The following is a 16,606-nucleotide window of genomic DNA, read 5'->3' on the forward strand; positions in this document are numbered from 1 at the left end:
GTCAAAATTATGTTCAAAATGTTCGCCAGTACATACATCTTGCTGCAAGCGATATCTTTACATTTTAGTTTACTCACATGTACTTGTACAATGTATGTCCGTGACATGGTTGTTGAAATTTTCCTAGCGCAAGTCGCGACACAGTTGTTCACACAGTTGTATACAGTCGACTCTCGTAAAAATACGAGGGCCTCGTCTTATGCGAAAGCTGCCGTCCTGTTTGATGTAGTGGTATGTAACACCAATGGACCGTAGGTAAAACGTACATGTATACAAGTGTGCATACCGGTAACTTTGTGTTTAAATGCATGTACCTTTCGTTATATGCATTTAATTTCAAAAAGTTGGTTTATGAAAGTGAGATGCATACCCGGTATGTACAGTTAGACTTGTAATAAAGAATAATTATGAAATGTAAGAATGGAGAAAGCCGAATTTCCACCAGTCATGTCGATTCCGTGCGATGCCCTATCACACGTCCCTGACCCCGCACGCTGTGATGAGATCCACATGCATGCACGTAATGTAAGTGCATTAACATTTTAGTTGGTAACCAACACCAAGAGCTGCGCTTGTTGCACATAAAAATAGGAGGGAGCCAGCTACTGGTATTAGTGGTGTGGAGAGTAGAGGGCGAAGATCGGATTTTACTTTGGAAAGGCGTGTGGGTTTGGTGAAATATTATTAGCGAAGGATGCACTTTTTTCTTCAAAACTTGTGGATGTTATTTTCTTAATCATTTTTGAACTGAAAGCCACGGTTTAGTCATGATTTTTGTAAATTGAGAATTTATAGAAATTTCAAAATCGGATGGGGCGATATTTTCGTGTTACGGTGGGGAGCGGGTGACAATTTTTGACAGGGGTGGGCACTACTACTACTGTACACGAATAAATTACAGAAGCACCTTTCAAAATTGAATGGGCTGGCTGATTGACAAGTTGCCATCAAAAAAGCTTGTGCAAAATAGACAGATAACAATAGATTTGCACTCAACCAGAGTGCATAAAATGCTCATCTTAACAAAATCTCGTAACAGTCGAGCTCATATTATGCATTTCTTCCCCTCATAGGAATGTGTACAATTCAGTCGGGACTGGCAAAATATGCTCATCTAAACCGGAGTCTCGTCTTACCCGAGCTCGTATTACCGAGAGTCGACTGTAGAAGGGTCGTCTCACTTACCAATGTAGGTCTGTACACCGGGTTCTTTGGATTTGTACAAGTGAGTTATGGCAATAGAAGCATCTAGAAGCTTGGATTCAAAAAGTCTCAGGAGTAGTGACTCTCTTGGTGGGGGGAGTTTGTCTTTTATGCAGGCTGTCACAGGTGACAGACCCCCACGGTCGGGTGAGAGACCCTCTCTCTGTTTGGTGAGATTGTTCCGGTTCTCCTCCTCGGTCGGGCTGGCGGAGGATTCCGACACCAGGGTGGTGGGCAAGTCCAGGCTCAGTCGGCTCGGGTCTAGAGTTCTCCCCCGGGGTGCCGCATCCCCGCCATTGGGTAGCATCGGGGAGCCGATGGGACTCTGGGCTGGATGGCCAGCCTCCTCGGGGAGGAGCTGGGTGGCATCAAACTGCAATCTGCGGAAGCCGTTCCGCCCACTGCTCTCAGCATCACAACCCTGCTTGTCATGAAGGGTGCTGAGATTCGTCTGAGTGATGTGCTTAAAGCCGTTGTGGTAGGACTGTGACTCCGCCCCATTCACCTCCACGACCTCTGTCATCCCTCCAACCTCCATGTCCTCCTCTTCCTCTTCTGATATCACCGTGGAGTTCCCATTCACCATGGCGACCTCTGGGTGGCTGCGTCGGTGGATTGGGGTGACTTCCATTATTTTCTCCATCCTACCGATGGGATAGGATGACAGTATCTGCAGGTGCCTTAAGGTTCCTGCGTTACCTCCTCATGAATCCATCCATACTGGCTGCTACTAAACATCTGAAACACAAACAGCCACAGCACACAAAATCACAAGTAAAAATCGGTATTTCTCGTTTTTAAACTTATTATGCACGAGTCTACCCTCTTTCTAGACCAAAAGCAAGGCACTCCCTGAACAAACATGTACTGTCCAAGAATTTCATGCTGCAACAGGAATAAATTAAACCTGTCCATGGAAATTACAAGTTCCACATATGGATAAAAAGTTGTCTGCCATCTTTGTTGTCCAAACGAAAAGATCTCTTCCAGCAAAAATTAAGTACTGGTACTGGTACCTAAAGCAAAAGAGTCAGGCTCCCCTCTTATATCAGAGTGTTCAACAAAGAAAGTGGATTTGGAAAGCATGGTCTAAAACATCCATTGACCACTTAGAGAGATGCATGTACCCGGTCCAATAAGCAAGCCAACAGTGGCATTACACACACTTGCACATGTCCATATATGGTACAGGCTCAGGCCTTCCAACTGTGCCAGTACATGAGTTATATGTGTCTACTGTGAGAGTTGGAAAGTTGTGCGCACACACCCTTTTTGTTGATGAAAGCAGCACAAACATGTACATGTACAGGTTACATGTATACATGTATAACTGTGCAACTTGGACATTTTATACATGTACAGACATGTATAACATAAATGTACACTGTCCATGTACATGTCACATGTACAAGTACTGGCAATGGTAAGTGGTATATTGTGTAATGAAATAAATGCGATTCACCATGACTCAGCACTTTTATGAGAAATTTCAAACCATTTTTAGGTTGGGCAAAGTTTTTTTGACTTTTTTTTTCCAATATGGTAGGTCTTAAATATTGCCAGAACATCATTCTAGCCTATTCAGAACTTGAAATTCAAACTTTTTTTGAAGTACACCCCAAAAAAACACATGACATTAATATTTAGGGAAGGCCACCGTAAAATGTTCAAATGCTCATCAAACCTAGATGTACATGTACCAGGGCTCAAAATGAAAGGGCGCAGGTAGCTAAAATGCACCCGTTTGTCTCAGAAATGGGCCCGTAAATCTAATGACGGGCGGAAGTTCTTACGCCTGTTTGATTCCATCTACCTGAAGTTGCATTTTTACCGTTTGTTTCTACTTTTGTCATGAAAAATACCTGAACTTTTTGACTTCCCTTCAGATCAGCCTTGTCATGGAACCATAACACGGTACAATTTTGTTTACGATGTCACCGAGCGCACGCCGCAGTCTTGCATGCGATGCACGCTCACACATGAATGTACATGTACATGTACACACACGCATACCCGTTGCCAGTGTCGAGATTGTATGGAAACTGGCCCCTTGTGCCTAAATTCAAGCCAAACGAGTGGATTCGGCTTCGACTTCAGTTTCACTGGTTCCAGTCATAGCTTGAACATGTGGTCTTGAACCATGCTCCAAAATAGCTAGAACCAGCGAAACCAAAGTCTCAGCCTAATCCACTCATTTCAAAAACGCTCGATTGCTGCAGTTACTTCCCTTGTCTGTGTGCATATGCCCGACTTTTTGCGTAGCGTCGCTAAGCACATGCTTTGAGGTTCCAGTTGGTCGCGTACTCACTACTCACTACTACGAGTACGTCTCGTGCAACCCACAAAAATAACTCCATCAAGGCTTTAATATCTGCCAAAGTCTAAGCCGTAAGTTATCAGTGTCATTAATTTAAACAAAAGCAACAGCAAGGACCAGAGTCTTTGCTTTTTTTCTGGAACAGCACATGTATGTCTTTAATACTGTATGAGAGCTACTGGTTCCTTGCTCCCATAAAGTGACAAATTCAGCTGTCTAGGGAGCAAGTACCTGCTCCTGCAATGATTAGCCCAATTTGGAGCCCTGTCATGCCTGTGTACAGTACACTTTTCCTGTGTGCTGAATATGATGACTCATAGCATGTGCATGTGTATGGTTACCTAAATGGATGTGCAAACCCATTCATTCTGTTCCAGGCTAGACTTGTGGCAGTCTACAACTGAGATTTATATAGCACATTCAATGCATGTACATGTCCATGTACACCGTACATGTCCATATGTACATTGTACAAGTATAATACAACATGCAAGCATAACCATGTACATAAATGTACATGCATACTGAATGTTGATTTTTACATGCAAGAAACTTATTTCTCTGTGATTTTTACGACTAGAATTTTTCCGCTTCAGTGACATACATCATGCACTCTGTAGACCTGTAACGGCTGTCTATTAAATTTCAGTGCTATTCCACAGCTTAAAATACATGTACCGGTATTTACTAGCTACATGTACGTGTATGTTCAGTACGTACATGTAACATGTACGTGTACAATTTGTACATGTACATGTTCATGTACAATGTATGTGGCTTTGGGAGCTAAATTGTACATGTCATGCATGTAAACTTATAACTTCCTGCATGCTTACATGTACTAGCCCCCTACATGTACCTGCTTTAAAGGAACCAGGAAATAGAAATATTTTCCTAAATTTTACAAAAATCCTTTGAAATTGCACCTTTGGGTTTCAATTAACCTGTTTTTAAATTTGTGTTTTGCAAATTTAACCCATATTTTGATGCTTTTGGGTGTTTATGATAATGCAATTTGCATATTCATGAGCAGAACCTACAGGTATGACATCATCCAAGGCACTGAATCCCAATAATGTACTGATTAGTGCACAGGAAATTTCTATTTTTTTCAACCACTGCTATGGCAGATTTCATTTTTTTTGGCAATTTATTGCTGTGTAAGTATATGGCAATAATCCAGCAAAAATCCTTTTCACAGAAATGTTCCCAGATAGCAAAGTTGGTGACCACAATTTGAACATTGAAACATGCAACCTGAACCATGTCTTCCTTGATTTACATCAAAGCAAAAGCGCCCTCACTTGTCCAGAAATGCTTGGTCAATTTTTAATGTTCGAAATAGTGCACCGTTCAGTTCACACAACTCAAAAAAGATGTCAACCAGTCTTCATGCATGGAAGACGAGTACAGAGATACACAAAAAGTGCTTCTAAGAAAAATTCATTTCCTGGATCCTTTAAGGTACATGTACATGTACCGTACCATAGGCTCCACCGCCAACTTGTCAGGGTCAGATATTGCTGTACTGGACAATACTGTACCAAATATGATTAAACCTTGTTCAACAACCCAGAATACATTAGGGAAGTCTAACTCAGTAACAACAGCTACGTACATGTACATTGTACATGTATGCTACTGTACATGTATGCTACTGTACATGTACCGGTACATGTATGTTGACAGATCTACATGTAAGGCCTACATGTACATACATACCTGTACCTGTAGGTAAGATCAGGTTGACCCATGAATTGTCTGTACACAGAAATGTATACAAAATGCACCCTTTCAAAGGTTCATTGTCAGAAAAAAGTCCCCTTGGACTTCAAACTGTGTTAATTGGAACAATGACTCACATAACCTGCCAACTCTATTACAATGGTGTCACTGCTGAGTAATTGGTATGTAAACACTACACAGACAGAGTAACCACAATCATCATTACTCATGCAAGATCTATCCCCACAGATTACATACATGAACATGTACATGTACATAAATATGACCCTGGCCTGTGCACTTTGAACCCTCTCCAATCTGGTTCAATATTTGAACAGCGAGCAAAACCACACACATATCATAAAAATTCCAGGGAAGTTAAAATATTGCACACAAGACAGCACTGGCAGCATGAAGTTAAACCAATTACATGCACAGTGTACGGTGTCAATCCCTCGTTACCATTACTACATGTACATGACATGAGCACTTGGGAAGGATCTGAACCCTTTCAATGTTAATCTGAACGAATGCATCTGCTGGTAATCTACTGTGCGTGTGCACATGTATACATACACGTGTACAGCACCAGTACTGTAAATGTACATGAAACACGTACCGGTATATGCGTACATGAATATTCAGGACAGTACCCATCTGTATACATGTACCGGTACATACCGGTATCCTATATTAAATGAGAAACCTTGCATTTGAAAATTCCTAATCGCGTACTGTACATTGTACATATAAATAAATGCTTTTCATGTGAAAAGTTCTAGTACCAGTGCGTTTGTATGTACAACATGTACATGTATACTGTAGTACTGTACATGTACATGACTCAGTATTACCCACGTGCATAAACATACCTCCATGCATACCATCTTGATACATGTACTACGCACTGTTGGTACATACATGTACATGTAACATGCCACCTACAGGGAACCAGACATGCGAACAGACAGAGTTTTGCACATTTATGGACCTGGAGCATAACAGTACATGTGTGTACATGTAAAACATGATAACAAGTAGGTGCTGTACATGAACATGTTCTGTCATCAACAGCAAGGTCACAAGGTCAAGCCACTCCCCCCCCCACAACCGACTGAACAAACATGTTTCTCAAACATGTCGAACCATTTCCTATCTGCAGCACCCCCATGTCCAAACACACAGAACAAAGCCTACACGAGTAAGCTTCAACGCCCCCATCCATTCAACCATAGAGAAAGGTGGGCTCCCACTGTCTATTCAAATCCCAGACAAGGGGAACCCCTTTTCAGAGAAGAGGACAATACACCTGCATGACTGTGGGATACTGCCTACCCCTTGCTGCCTTGGGCACTCACGTGTAATGGATGCGTACATGTGTTGAATACAATAGATGTGCATGTACCTTACTTACATGTACAGTACATGTATGTATGTACAGTACATATACCTTTTGTGTATAGGTACCTACATGTACATGTACAATACAACATGCATAAATGCAGGTCAAATACACTGTGGATATTGTTTAGCCAGTTGACTTGATAGGGAACAGATTGCAGTCTCCTTCCCACGCACTTCCATGTACATGTACGTGCATCTTTTTTTTCTTGAATTTGTCACAAAAATTCTTTCAACTGTTTGTCCACAACCAAATAAGGTGCTACATGTGCATGTACCAACTGCTGTGGAAAAATACCTCCTGGTACTGTTCATGATGCCCACACAATATCCCAGAAGACACATACCGGTACCCTGTAGGACACTCTACTTGCAGTTCACGTAGATGCAGGAACATGAAAAGTCAGGAATTCAAATCAAGAACCTCAACCGGAATGTTTTTGAATTCATAAAGAGAACAAAAAAGGTAATCGTTTCTGGCAACAACTCGCAAAACTAATCCAGGTACAACTACCGGTACCAGACTACAGCCTGCAGTAGCTGTGCCGGGAGTTGGGATATTGATTATTTTATACATTTCTTCCTTGTATTTACCAGTCCAAGTACATTGTACATGTACACTGCACATGTACATACTTTTGCCTCTACTGGTCAGACAACGTCATTCATATTCTGTCATTCAAATTCTGTTGAAATGATTGTACATACATGTATGTATACATGTATCTGTACATTTATTATGGCAACTGGTTCAATTTATTTTTTTTAAGTGGGGGCATTTACATGTACTGTACATGTACGTGATACATGTAGCTAGCAGCACATGTATACAGAACATGTTCATGTATGTAAGTACCTACCGGTATATGTGTACAATTCCAGTTAATGAGTCAGTTTTAAACAAAATAGATGATGGAAATTGCCTGCAAAAACAACAGTCAAGTGACCATAAATACCTGTTCACAATTATTCTTTCCAACCTTATTAAATACTATCCACTCAGTATATGAAAGAAAATAGTTGCTAAAAGTTGCTACAATTGATGTTGTCTGGTTGTACGGTAAATTTTTCTTTAATATTGATGTGTTTGTTAACAGCTGGGTCTTAAGTAAATTAATTCCTACGGTGCACTACATGTACTATGTACATGTACTATGTAGGTCTGTAGCTGACATGGCTGAGTAACCGTCCACTGCAAACGCTGTATTTTCTTCTGCCCAGGGAAAAGCTAAGGAATGTTTGTTCTACACTTGACAACAATATAACTTAATACAACCAGAATGCTTACAATACAAGCAAGTTCTGTGTGCATTTTGTCGGCGCTGGAGTGCACGTGGAACTTTCAACTCACAAATGACTGCAAACATGTACCAGCACATGTGGTATGTACCGGCACACTTAAAAGCCCTTTTCACACGACGACAAAGAAACTTGCAAGGCTTGAGACACAATTTCCGATCGGGATTGTTTACTTTACAAAACGCGATCATGTGCTTTCACACGGTACCGTGTAACAGTTCGCAAGCATTCCTTGAGACGCGAGCGCTTATTCCGCACGTTGCCTGTGAACTCCACACTTACTGAGCACAAATACCGCAAGTACCAGGCAATGTGAGGTCAAAGGTTGGAGACCATCGATGAAAAATGGCTGATGCTACATCAGCAGAGAAAAAAACGTTCTCCCGAAACCGATGTTTCGGGGAGTACCAAGTTAAGGGCTGGGAGTATGATGAAACTCTCAGCCTTGTAACTGCCATGGAAAACACCACAATTAGGGCGAAAATGGACAGCATGGTCCACAATAGCCACATGTGGCGGGAAGTCGCGGGAGGTATTCCTGATTGCACCGGCGAGCAGTGCCACGATCGTTGGACATACCTGAAACGAAGTTAAAGGGCATGCGCGCGCTGTATGGGGGTTGGAGGTCACTGTGCATGTGCACTGTGTAGGTTATCGCAGGGGACGTTGTACAATAAAGAGAATGTCCATTCACACGACCGTCTCTCACGGGTTCCTTGAGAAATCTTCCACTAGCGGAAGAGAAATTTGTCGTAGGTCCAGACCTCCTCCAAAATTTCTAAAGGCTTCCCCAGAAATGCTTGTCACTCTCACGCATTGGCGACCTTTCACACGATGGCGCTTTTGTAAGATTTCTCAAGCATGAGAAAATTTCTCAAACCTTGCGAGTTTTTTGTCGTCGTGTGAAAAGGGCTTAAGTGACACAAGTACTATATGTAAAGGTACTGTATATACAGGTTAAAAAAAATACCACACAATACTTAATGAATAATGTTGAAGGTCATAGATTAAAAGTTCAATTTGTACCATGGATTGGGGAGCACACGGGTCAAACACAATTCACAATGCACAGTGCCAATTTCAACATCGTTCTCAGAAGTTAAGTGTTGGGAATAAATTGAACAAAAGACAGTGTTATATTGAGAAACAGCGGTACAATATATTATACTGTGCACGAACCATACCTGGCATTCTGCAGTCGGACAGTGAGAACAGTGAGTAGTGTACCGATGCCTGTGCCATCATGTGAAAGCACAACAGTGCTTGGAAGCGACCAGCATTCCTGGATATATTAGGGACCATTAGAAATGGAACCCGTACAGGATGCATATGCGGCTTGGAAAATTGGGTGTTAAATAACAGGTTACTTTATCCCACAAACTGTCAACAATGTGCATTTCAAAATACTTGTGCATAAACACAAAGTTTTTGGAAATAACTGCGATATACCGTAACAACCCAGTTTTTCTAAGCTGCATCTACACCATGTACACTGTACATCCGCGGCCGCACCATTTCTAATGGTCCCTACCAGTAGTCTTTTAATCACTGAGACACATTGGACATCCGGACCCTAAACAAAATCTGCTTGTGGAAGATTACTCAAGGTATCCATGACAAACAATCATGCAAAAGGATGTACTGTTATCCATCCTACCGGCATGAAGTTCTGTGCCTCAGCCTACACTCTATCCAATGCCGGTGTATAGTATCACAGCGTGTGTGAGATTTGTACACGTACTGGCACTTCATTCGTAGAACGTTTACCTGCACCTACACCAATCGACAAATACATGCTAATTTAGCCGTTTCCATAATCATTAAACATACATGTACATGTATCTACGCATATCTTTAGCGTTCCAGTCAACAACGTCAGGTCAGCTAGACCATGGCTTGACCATCAACGTTAATGGCTGCGCACGGCTTATTTACATCGCCATAATACTGAGCAAACAACTTCAAAGTCTAGCAGTTTCAACATCAGTCACAGCCGGAGACACAGCTGAATATTTAAAACCCCTACATGTTTCCAAGTGTTAACCCTGGACCTCAGCTTTGTTGCTGGTACAATGTACTAACGCCACTTACATGTACATGTATGTGAAAGGAAGCAAAACCGGCTTGCATGTACCGTTAATCATAAAGAAAACAAACCCCGCTCACCGAGTTCGTCTCAAGCATTCAAACTTTTGTGCATTACATGTATGGTACATGTACATGTATGTGCCATGTACCGGTATGTGCCATGTACATGCACATGTACATGTATGTATTACACATGTGCGTGTTACGAGTATGAATCCATACTGGTATGCAGTGACATGGCCATAAAAACAGCTACAGTACATGTAAAGCAAAGTGAGTCCACGTTTAACACACGTACATGTACATGTAAATGTACCGTACACTGATTTATGTCCAAACTTTGTCCAGTGCACATTTGAGGCAGGCTCAAGTGTCAAAATACACATTGGGCATGCCCATGCCCAACTTGGGCGGGCAGAGACATGTTAGGGCAAGCCATAAGTATTATGAAATCAACACTGAAAATAAAAATGAGCAAAAAAGAATCACAGTAAAGAAATCATGATATCAAGAAGAAAATGAGAGGGAAAAACAAAATCACAGGAATGTAGTGATATCAGTAGGCCCCTCCCCCAATACATGAAACAGCAATTTAGCAGCACCAACCATGACATAAAAACCTTCAACAAGTGTTCACCAAGTTCTGGAAATTTTATTTAATGGCACTGTTTTTTACAGGATATGTACAGGTTTATTTAAATTCTCCTGGATAATACAGACTTGCATGCCAGCTACTGTAAAGTACCAGTCACGCAATCAACAATTTGAAGCATGCAGTGGTCTCTAACTAGCCTGGGCTTTATACATGTAGTTTTATTGACTGGAAGTGTTCAATTTATTTCCAGGATGGCAGTGGGTGACTATGACAACCACAGAGGATCAGATTCATCAAGAGCGGCCCACACACATGACACAGTCCAGTGTGGCCTGCGGTGCACCTGCTTAGAAACTAGCAGCCCCTGCCAAACTTGTTTTACTTCCTTGATGCGCCCACACATTTTGGATCAGAATGGGCCGTGTTTCTGCGTCAGGTATTAGAGAAACATTATACTGCACATGTACATACATGTACATGTAGGTAGGGTAGGACATTTAGTAGCGTCAATCAAAGGCAACACAACAATAAACTGACACTACTGGTACATGTACATGTACCCCAGTACTTTATCTCTATCACAAAGTTACATGTACATGTACATGTACAGTCAACATCATATTGCTTTTGTTAGAAATTTATGCGCCCCCCCAATTTTTCACCTAAGTCTTTAACACTGGTGAGCAAGTCTCAGCATTTCCTTCCAAAATGCTGGGTGTCGAGGAAATACACGTACACACACATGACCCCAGTTAACACCGGTGTTTTATCCGAGACCTTGATATCTGAGACAAGACCGAGACCAAGGCATACAAGACCGAGACCAAGACCGAGACCTACATGTACTCCTTCAAGACCAAGACTTTGAGATCAAGACTTTTGCAGGTCGGGACTGAGACCGAGACCACGACATCTGAGACTGAGACCAACCATAAACCAATGTTTAGTTTTTACCAAAAGGTAAATAGGGACAAACATATGGCAGTACAATTAAGTAGAAAAGAAATAAAATGAAAACATTAGCATAAACTCACACACACAAACAGGTCAAATATTTGTTAAAGAATGTCTCAGTTCGTTTATCAGTGATACTGCTCTACTTTTACCCTGGTCTGGTCATTTTCAACCCGAGTGTCCCAAATGATATGATGTGAACATTAAAACAAAAATCCTTAGACTGTTTTTTTGTAAGCAAAATACTGAAAAACAAAAAGATGTACCACATACAAGACGGAATGAAAGCACTTTCACACATGCACACATTTCAACACTAAACAGAATTGCTGGAACACACAATTCATAGCGTGCGCACACGCATAGACTGGTTCCTGTCCCGGCCCTATGTTCAGCAGGAGACTGCATGTACTTAGGGAACTGGAACCAGTCTAGTGTGCGAATTCCGCTACTCACAACCTCATCTCCATGGTGTCAAGCAGCATGGCTACTCTGGATTGGAAATAAAGTAACAACTTGGGACGAGGTTGCATCATGCTGCATTGACTAGTCTTCATTCCAGCATCGATCTAATTGTTAATGGCAAAATATTTGAACATTACTGTGTTGTATTTATATTAGTGGTTGAAGATTTGACTCAAGCGGAGGTACTTTTGCCTTTTGCAACCACGTGCATGCCTGGTAGCTAGATGCGCACTTTGTTATGGTTTCGAGGAGGAGACCCGAGACTATGGCATCCAAGACCGAGACCGGCGCTTTCAAGACCGAGACCGGCCCTCCCAAGACCGAGACTTTGACAGGGCACGAGCGAGACCGCAAAAAAAGGTCTTGAGACCTACAACACTGGTTAACACCAAGGGGTGTCTGTTTTAAATATTTTCCAGAGAGATGACAGGTAACGTACATACAGTATAACTTTGGCTGGGAGGGGGAAGCATACATATGTATATACGGGGTATAAAATAAAACCCAGCATCTGGAACGATTTTTTTCCTCTCAAGTTGTAAAATCATGATACCATTTTTGGTAGGCAGCTGTCACATGTTAACCTTTGAAAAGTTTAATACAAGCATATTGACTGAAATGACCAGAGTGATTTTCATCTTATTTTCTGAATCTACATGTATGTCTACATGCAATGTGTCACTGCATTATTCAGGTGTTTCTGTTTTTCAAAAGCTTTTCAACCTCCACAACAATAGCTCTAACGGGCCTTCACTTGAGGACCTCCACTGTCTAATCCTTTCACTGGAACAACTGATCAAATGATCACCAAAAAAGGTCTTTGCGACACATTGGGCATACATGTATGTTAATGTCAAACAAAATCAGAGGATCTACATGTATGCGATCCTGCTGTACTATTGATCAATCCTGTTTAAATTCTGTCGATTTCACTGCAATAAGTCGGAGGATCTATGCGATCCTGCTGTACTATTGGTCGATCCTGTAGAAATTCTGTCAATTCCACCGCAACAAGCCACCCACCTTTCTGATTTGTGGCTGTGGACATGGTGGAAGAGTTACAAACAAGGGACGTACTGCATCAACAGAATGCATGCTGGGCATGATCAGTCAATACAATTGCTTGATCTTAGCACTACACATGTACAACTGTATGTGTGTTGACTTAATTCAAGATTTACCAACAACTCTGGCATCAGCCAATTGGCTTTCTTATGTACCAGTAATTGGTGGTTATAGAAGACTGTTTTGAAAAAGCTAAGTCAGAGATTTTATAGAGGATCAACTGTGCAATGCCACAACATGATCGTACTGATTGACCACTTGTGCTTATCATGCACAGTGTGATGGAGTGATTGCACCAAACATTAAATGTACACAAATACAGTAGCAAACTGCATTAGGCCATGGAAGGATGCTGTTGGTCCAGCATAATTGCAGAATAACCCACCACCCACACGATCCACCTTATAGCCAGCTACGAGGTCAAAATGTCACACTTGATTGTCTTCACTTAACATGCTACGACCAATTCGTACCTAGACCTAATCATATGCCGACTAACTGACACACCAAGTACATGTACAACACGTGTAAGCATGAGTGCCGGTGTCAAGCCTTTGCCCCATGTATGAACATGTTGGATTTTCCCCCAAACTTGACACCCATCCAGTCAAGTAGAGAATAATGTGTGCTGCTGTGTATATCGATGATTTTTAATGAATCAACTTCAACTTATCAATGACAAGTAGGGCTGTGCCAAATATTCGACTGATTATTGAATATTTAAAAATTATTTTCCAAATTTGAATATTCAAATGCAAAATTCATGAAAAGGAAAGGAATTTTCTTTTGTTTTAAATGAGAAAAATTACACTGTGGAGGCTTGTTTCAAGCACATGCAAATGAAAAAAGACAGAAATCATACGATTCAAAAAGTAAATTATTCAAAAATCTAAAAGGAATAGACATTTTCATCGGGGCAAGAAGTATTGTCCGTCTCTTAAATCTTGTTAAATTGTGGCTGGAGATACTCCTAGATATGAGAAGCTATTATAGTGACGTTCAATTGTGTGGGCTATAGCAACTGATTTTGTATATGGTTTAAACATAAAAAATCTGCTGGTCAGCAAGACCAAATATTCAGACATTCGATCGAATTAGGTCAGATATTTGAATAGTGAATTATTCAAACTGACTCACCCCTGACAAGTCACCACAGTAACATACGTGGCTCTGCTTTGTATTTACATTTCTTGACTTCTGTATTTGTGAATTTGAATTTTAAATCTTGATGCTAGTTTTTGAAAACAGACTGGCTCTTTCACTTTGTAGTTCTGTAAAAGAGCAGTTTCTATACATCAGACAATTTAGTCAAAAAAGCTGTTTTCCAGTCATTCAACTTCAGACTAAAAACCGACAGTCAACATAAAAGCTAGGCAATGTACAAGTTGGTCAGAGTACAAGTTGACCAAAGCACATACGAGTTGGTCAGTGTACATGTACAGTATCATGAGTTGGCTCACAAATGAGTTGACCTGTTCTCGTTGGGACTTTGACGTTGTCAATCATCCCTATTCATTTTGCGTTGTTTCATTCTCATGGGCATGGGCATACATGGGCATTACCCTCTCGAAGCCAAGCAACTTTGTAGCCACAAACGTGATACATGTACATGTACGTGGTTTGGACTTGGACTATTTTCAACAATCCCCATTCATTTTGTGTTGTTTTGTTCTCTGACAAATCCCATTCATTTAGAATTTATAACTTGGATAAGACTTTTTCTATCAGGGGTACATTTTTAATTGAGTGGCATGGTACATGTATCAATTATTCCCTCAATCTGCCATAAGACATGTACCATAGCCAAGGTTTAATGCGCTTGTCATGAGGTGATATTTTCCCCAAAACAAAATAATGTTTGGTCGAAACAAAATTAGCACTGCCCCTTGAAAGAAACGTTTGTAAAATTTCAAATACTAACATATCTAATATGAAGGCGATGTTAAACATAATGAAATAATGGCACAATTGCAGAATACCCTGCCACACACCTTGCCTACATGTACCTCCGGATACGGAATCAAACTTCCACAAGGCCCACTTCGTAATCCCCATATCCCCGTAGCCGCTCCCCGGGAACCATTTTGGAATTCGAAAATTCTTCCGCCTTCCCAATTCACTTTGCATTGCATGACGCACAAGGCCCACTTCATATCCCTGTATCCACATAGCCGCTCCCCGGGACCCACATTGGACTTCCACCTTGGATAGCCATTGGATTTTAGGGGGGTATTTTCGTGTGGCGGGATATTCTGCAATTACTCCAAAATAATCAGCCAGTTTAGTATTCCAACAGCCATGACAGTGCATGCTCATTACGAGGCTATTCGGGAACAGCTACACACGCTCGTTATAGTCTGTCCCATTAGCACATCCATGATCTGATGATTATGTTAAGCCACAACTATAGCGTCCCAATTGTAGTGCTGCAAATGAGCTGGCCCAACTATTGTTGACCAATTCCTATAGAAAATTTCTCAACCTTATCCAAGTTTATGCATCTCGCACGTGACATAATTCATCTAAACTACGGTACTTCATCTACATGACATTGTCAACAATGTGAATCTGGCACATGCTGGGCATATATACACTGGACCTCCGTGCTATAGTTGGGCCTGCCCAAATGTACATGTACATCTCTAGTTGGGACGGTCCCAACTATAGTTGGGACTGATGCTATAGAAATAGAGTACCAAAGTTTGACATCACTGTGAACCAGAAAGTGCAGTGCAAACAAATGGAGTACGCGGGTGTTGGTTCACGCGCTGGTTCTCGCGCTTATGCCTTTTACACACTAATTGTGCGCATAACGTATTCACTGTGGTAAAACTATTGCGGCGTAACAATTACACTGACTCGAATGACTCGCGCATACTTTGTCAGTTTGTTCCCATAAGACCTTGGCATGCTTGGCTTTTGAAAACCAAACAGACACTGGCTCATCATGTGCATTGTTCTGACATTAATATCACCTATCATAACGCACTTTTTAATGCAGTCATAAATCTGTCAACGTTTCTGTTGATCACGCATTCAGTACGTGACACATCTTAACGGATAGGCCTGCTGTTTTGGAGATTGAAGGGGTCATCGAACTTTCAAAAATGATTCGGCCACAACTTACATGTACAACTACAACTTTACAAGACACGATCAATTTCCTCATCTCACAGCGTCAAAGTAATAAACAAGCAACACTTCTTGGATTTCTCATAAATTACCCACCTGTACACTGGCACACCTTACTCCTTCGAGGGTCTCCAAAGCGAAATAGAAGCTCTTTTTTGCTGCCCATTTTTTACAGAGGCCTACATTACATCCTTCCATCAGCAACAGCATAGCAGCTCTCTTCATTCGAGCTGGCTCGATAGACTACACACAGTACATATGGGAGGTGGATGACGTCATACCTAAAGAAACGATTTTAGAGACTATTAATATAATTTAATTTCAAAAAGTAAATTTGTTACATCTAAAGCCGAATCAAAAAT

At 41.3% G+C, this 16,606-nt stretch overlaps 1 protein-coding gene across 1 annotated transcript in view; it reads right to left on the reverse strand.

Annotated features, from left to right (window-relative positions):
• pi4kb (phosphatidylinositol 4-kinase beta) overlaps window positions 1–16,490 on the reverse strand; it is a 31,859-nt gene extending 15,369 nt beyond the window's left edge. The window contains exons 1-2 of the mRNA XM_022227736.2: window positions 16,341–16,490; window positions 1,186–1,941 (exon numbers count right to left, since the gene is read on the reverse strand). Of these exons, the coding sequence (XP_022083428.2) occupies window positions 1,186–1,846 (661 nt within the window). The 5' untranslated portion in view covers window positions 1,847–1,941; window positions 16,341–16,490. The remainder of the gene's footprint in view (window positions 1–1,185; window positions 1,942–16,340) is intronic.
• Between the last annotated feature and the right edge of the window lie 116 nt (window positions 16,491–16,606).

Source organism: Acanthaster planci, linkage group LG02, assembly GCF_054643075.1.
Source record: "Acanthaster planci isolate LZ-2023a linkage group LG02, COTS_SCS, whole genome shotgun sequence".
In the NCBI taxonomy this organism is placed as follows: domain Eukaryota; kingdom Metazoa; phylum Echinodermata; class Asteroidea; order Valvatida; family Acanthasteridae; genus Acanthaster; species Acanthaster planci.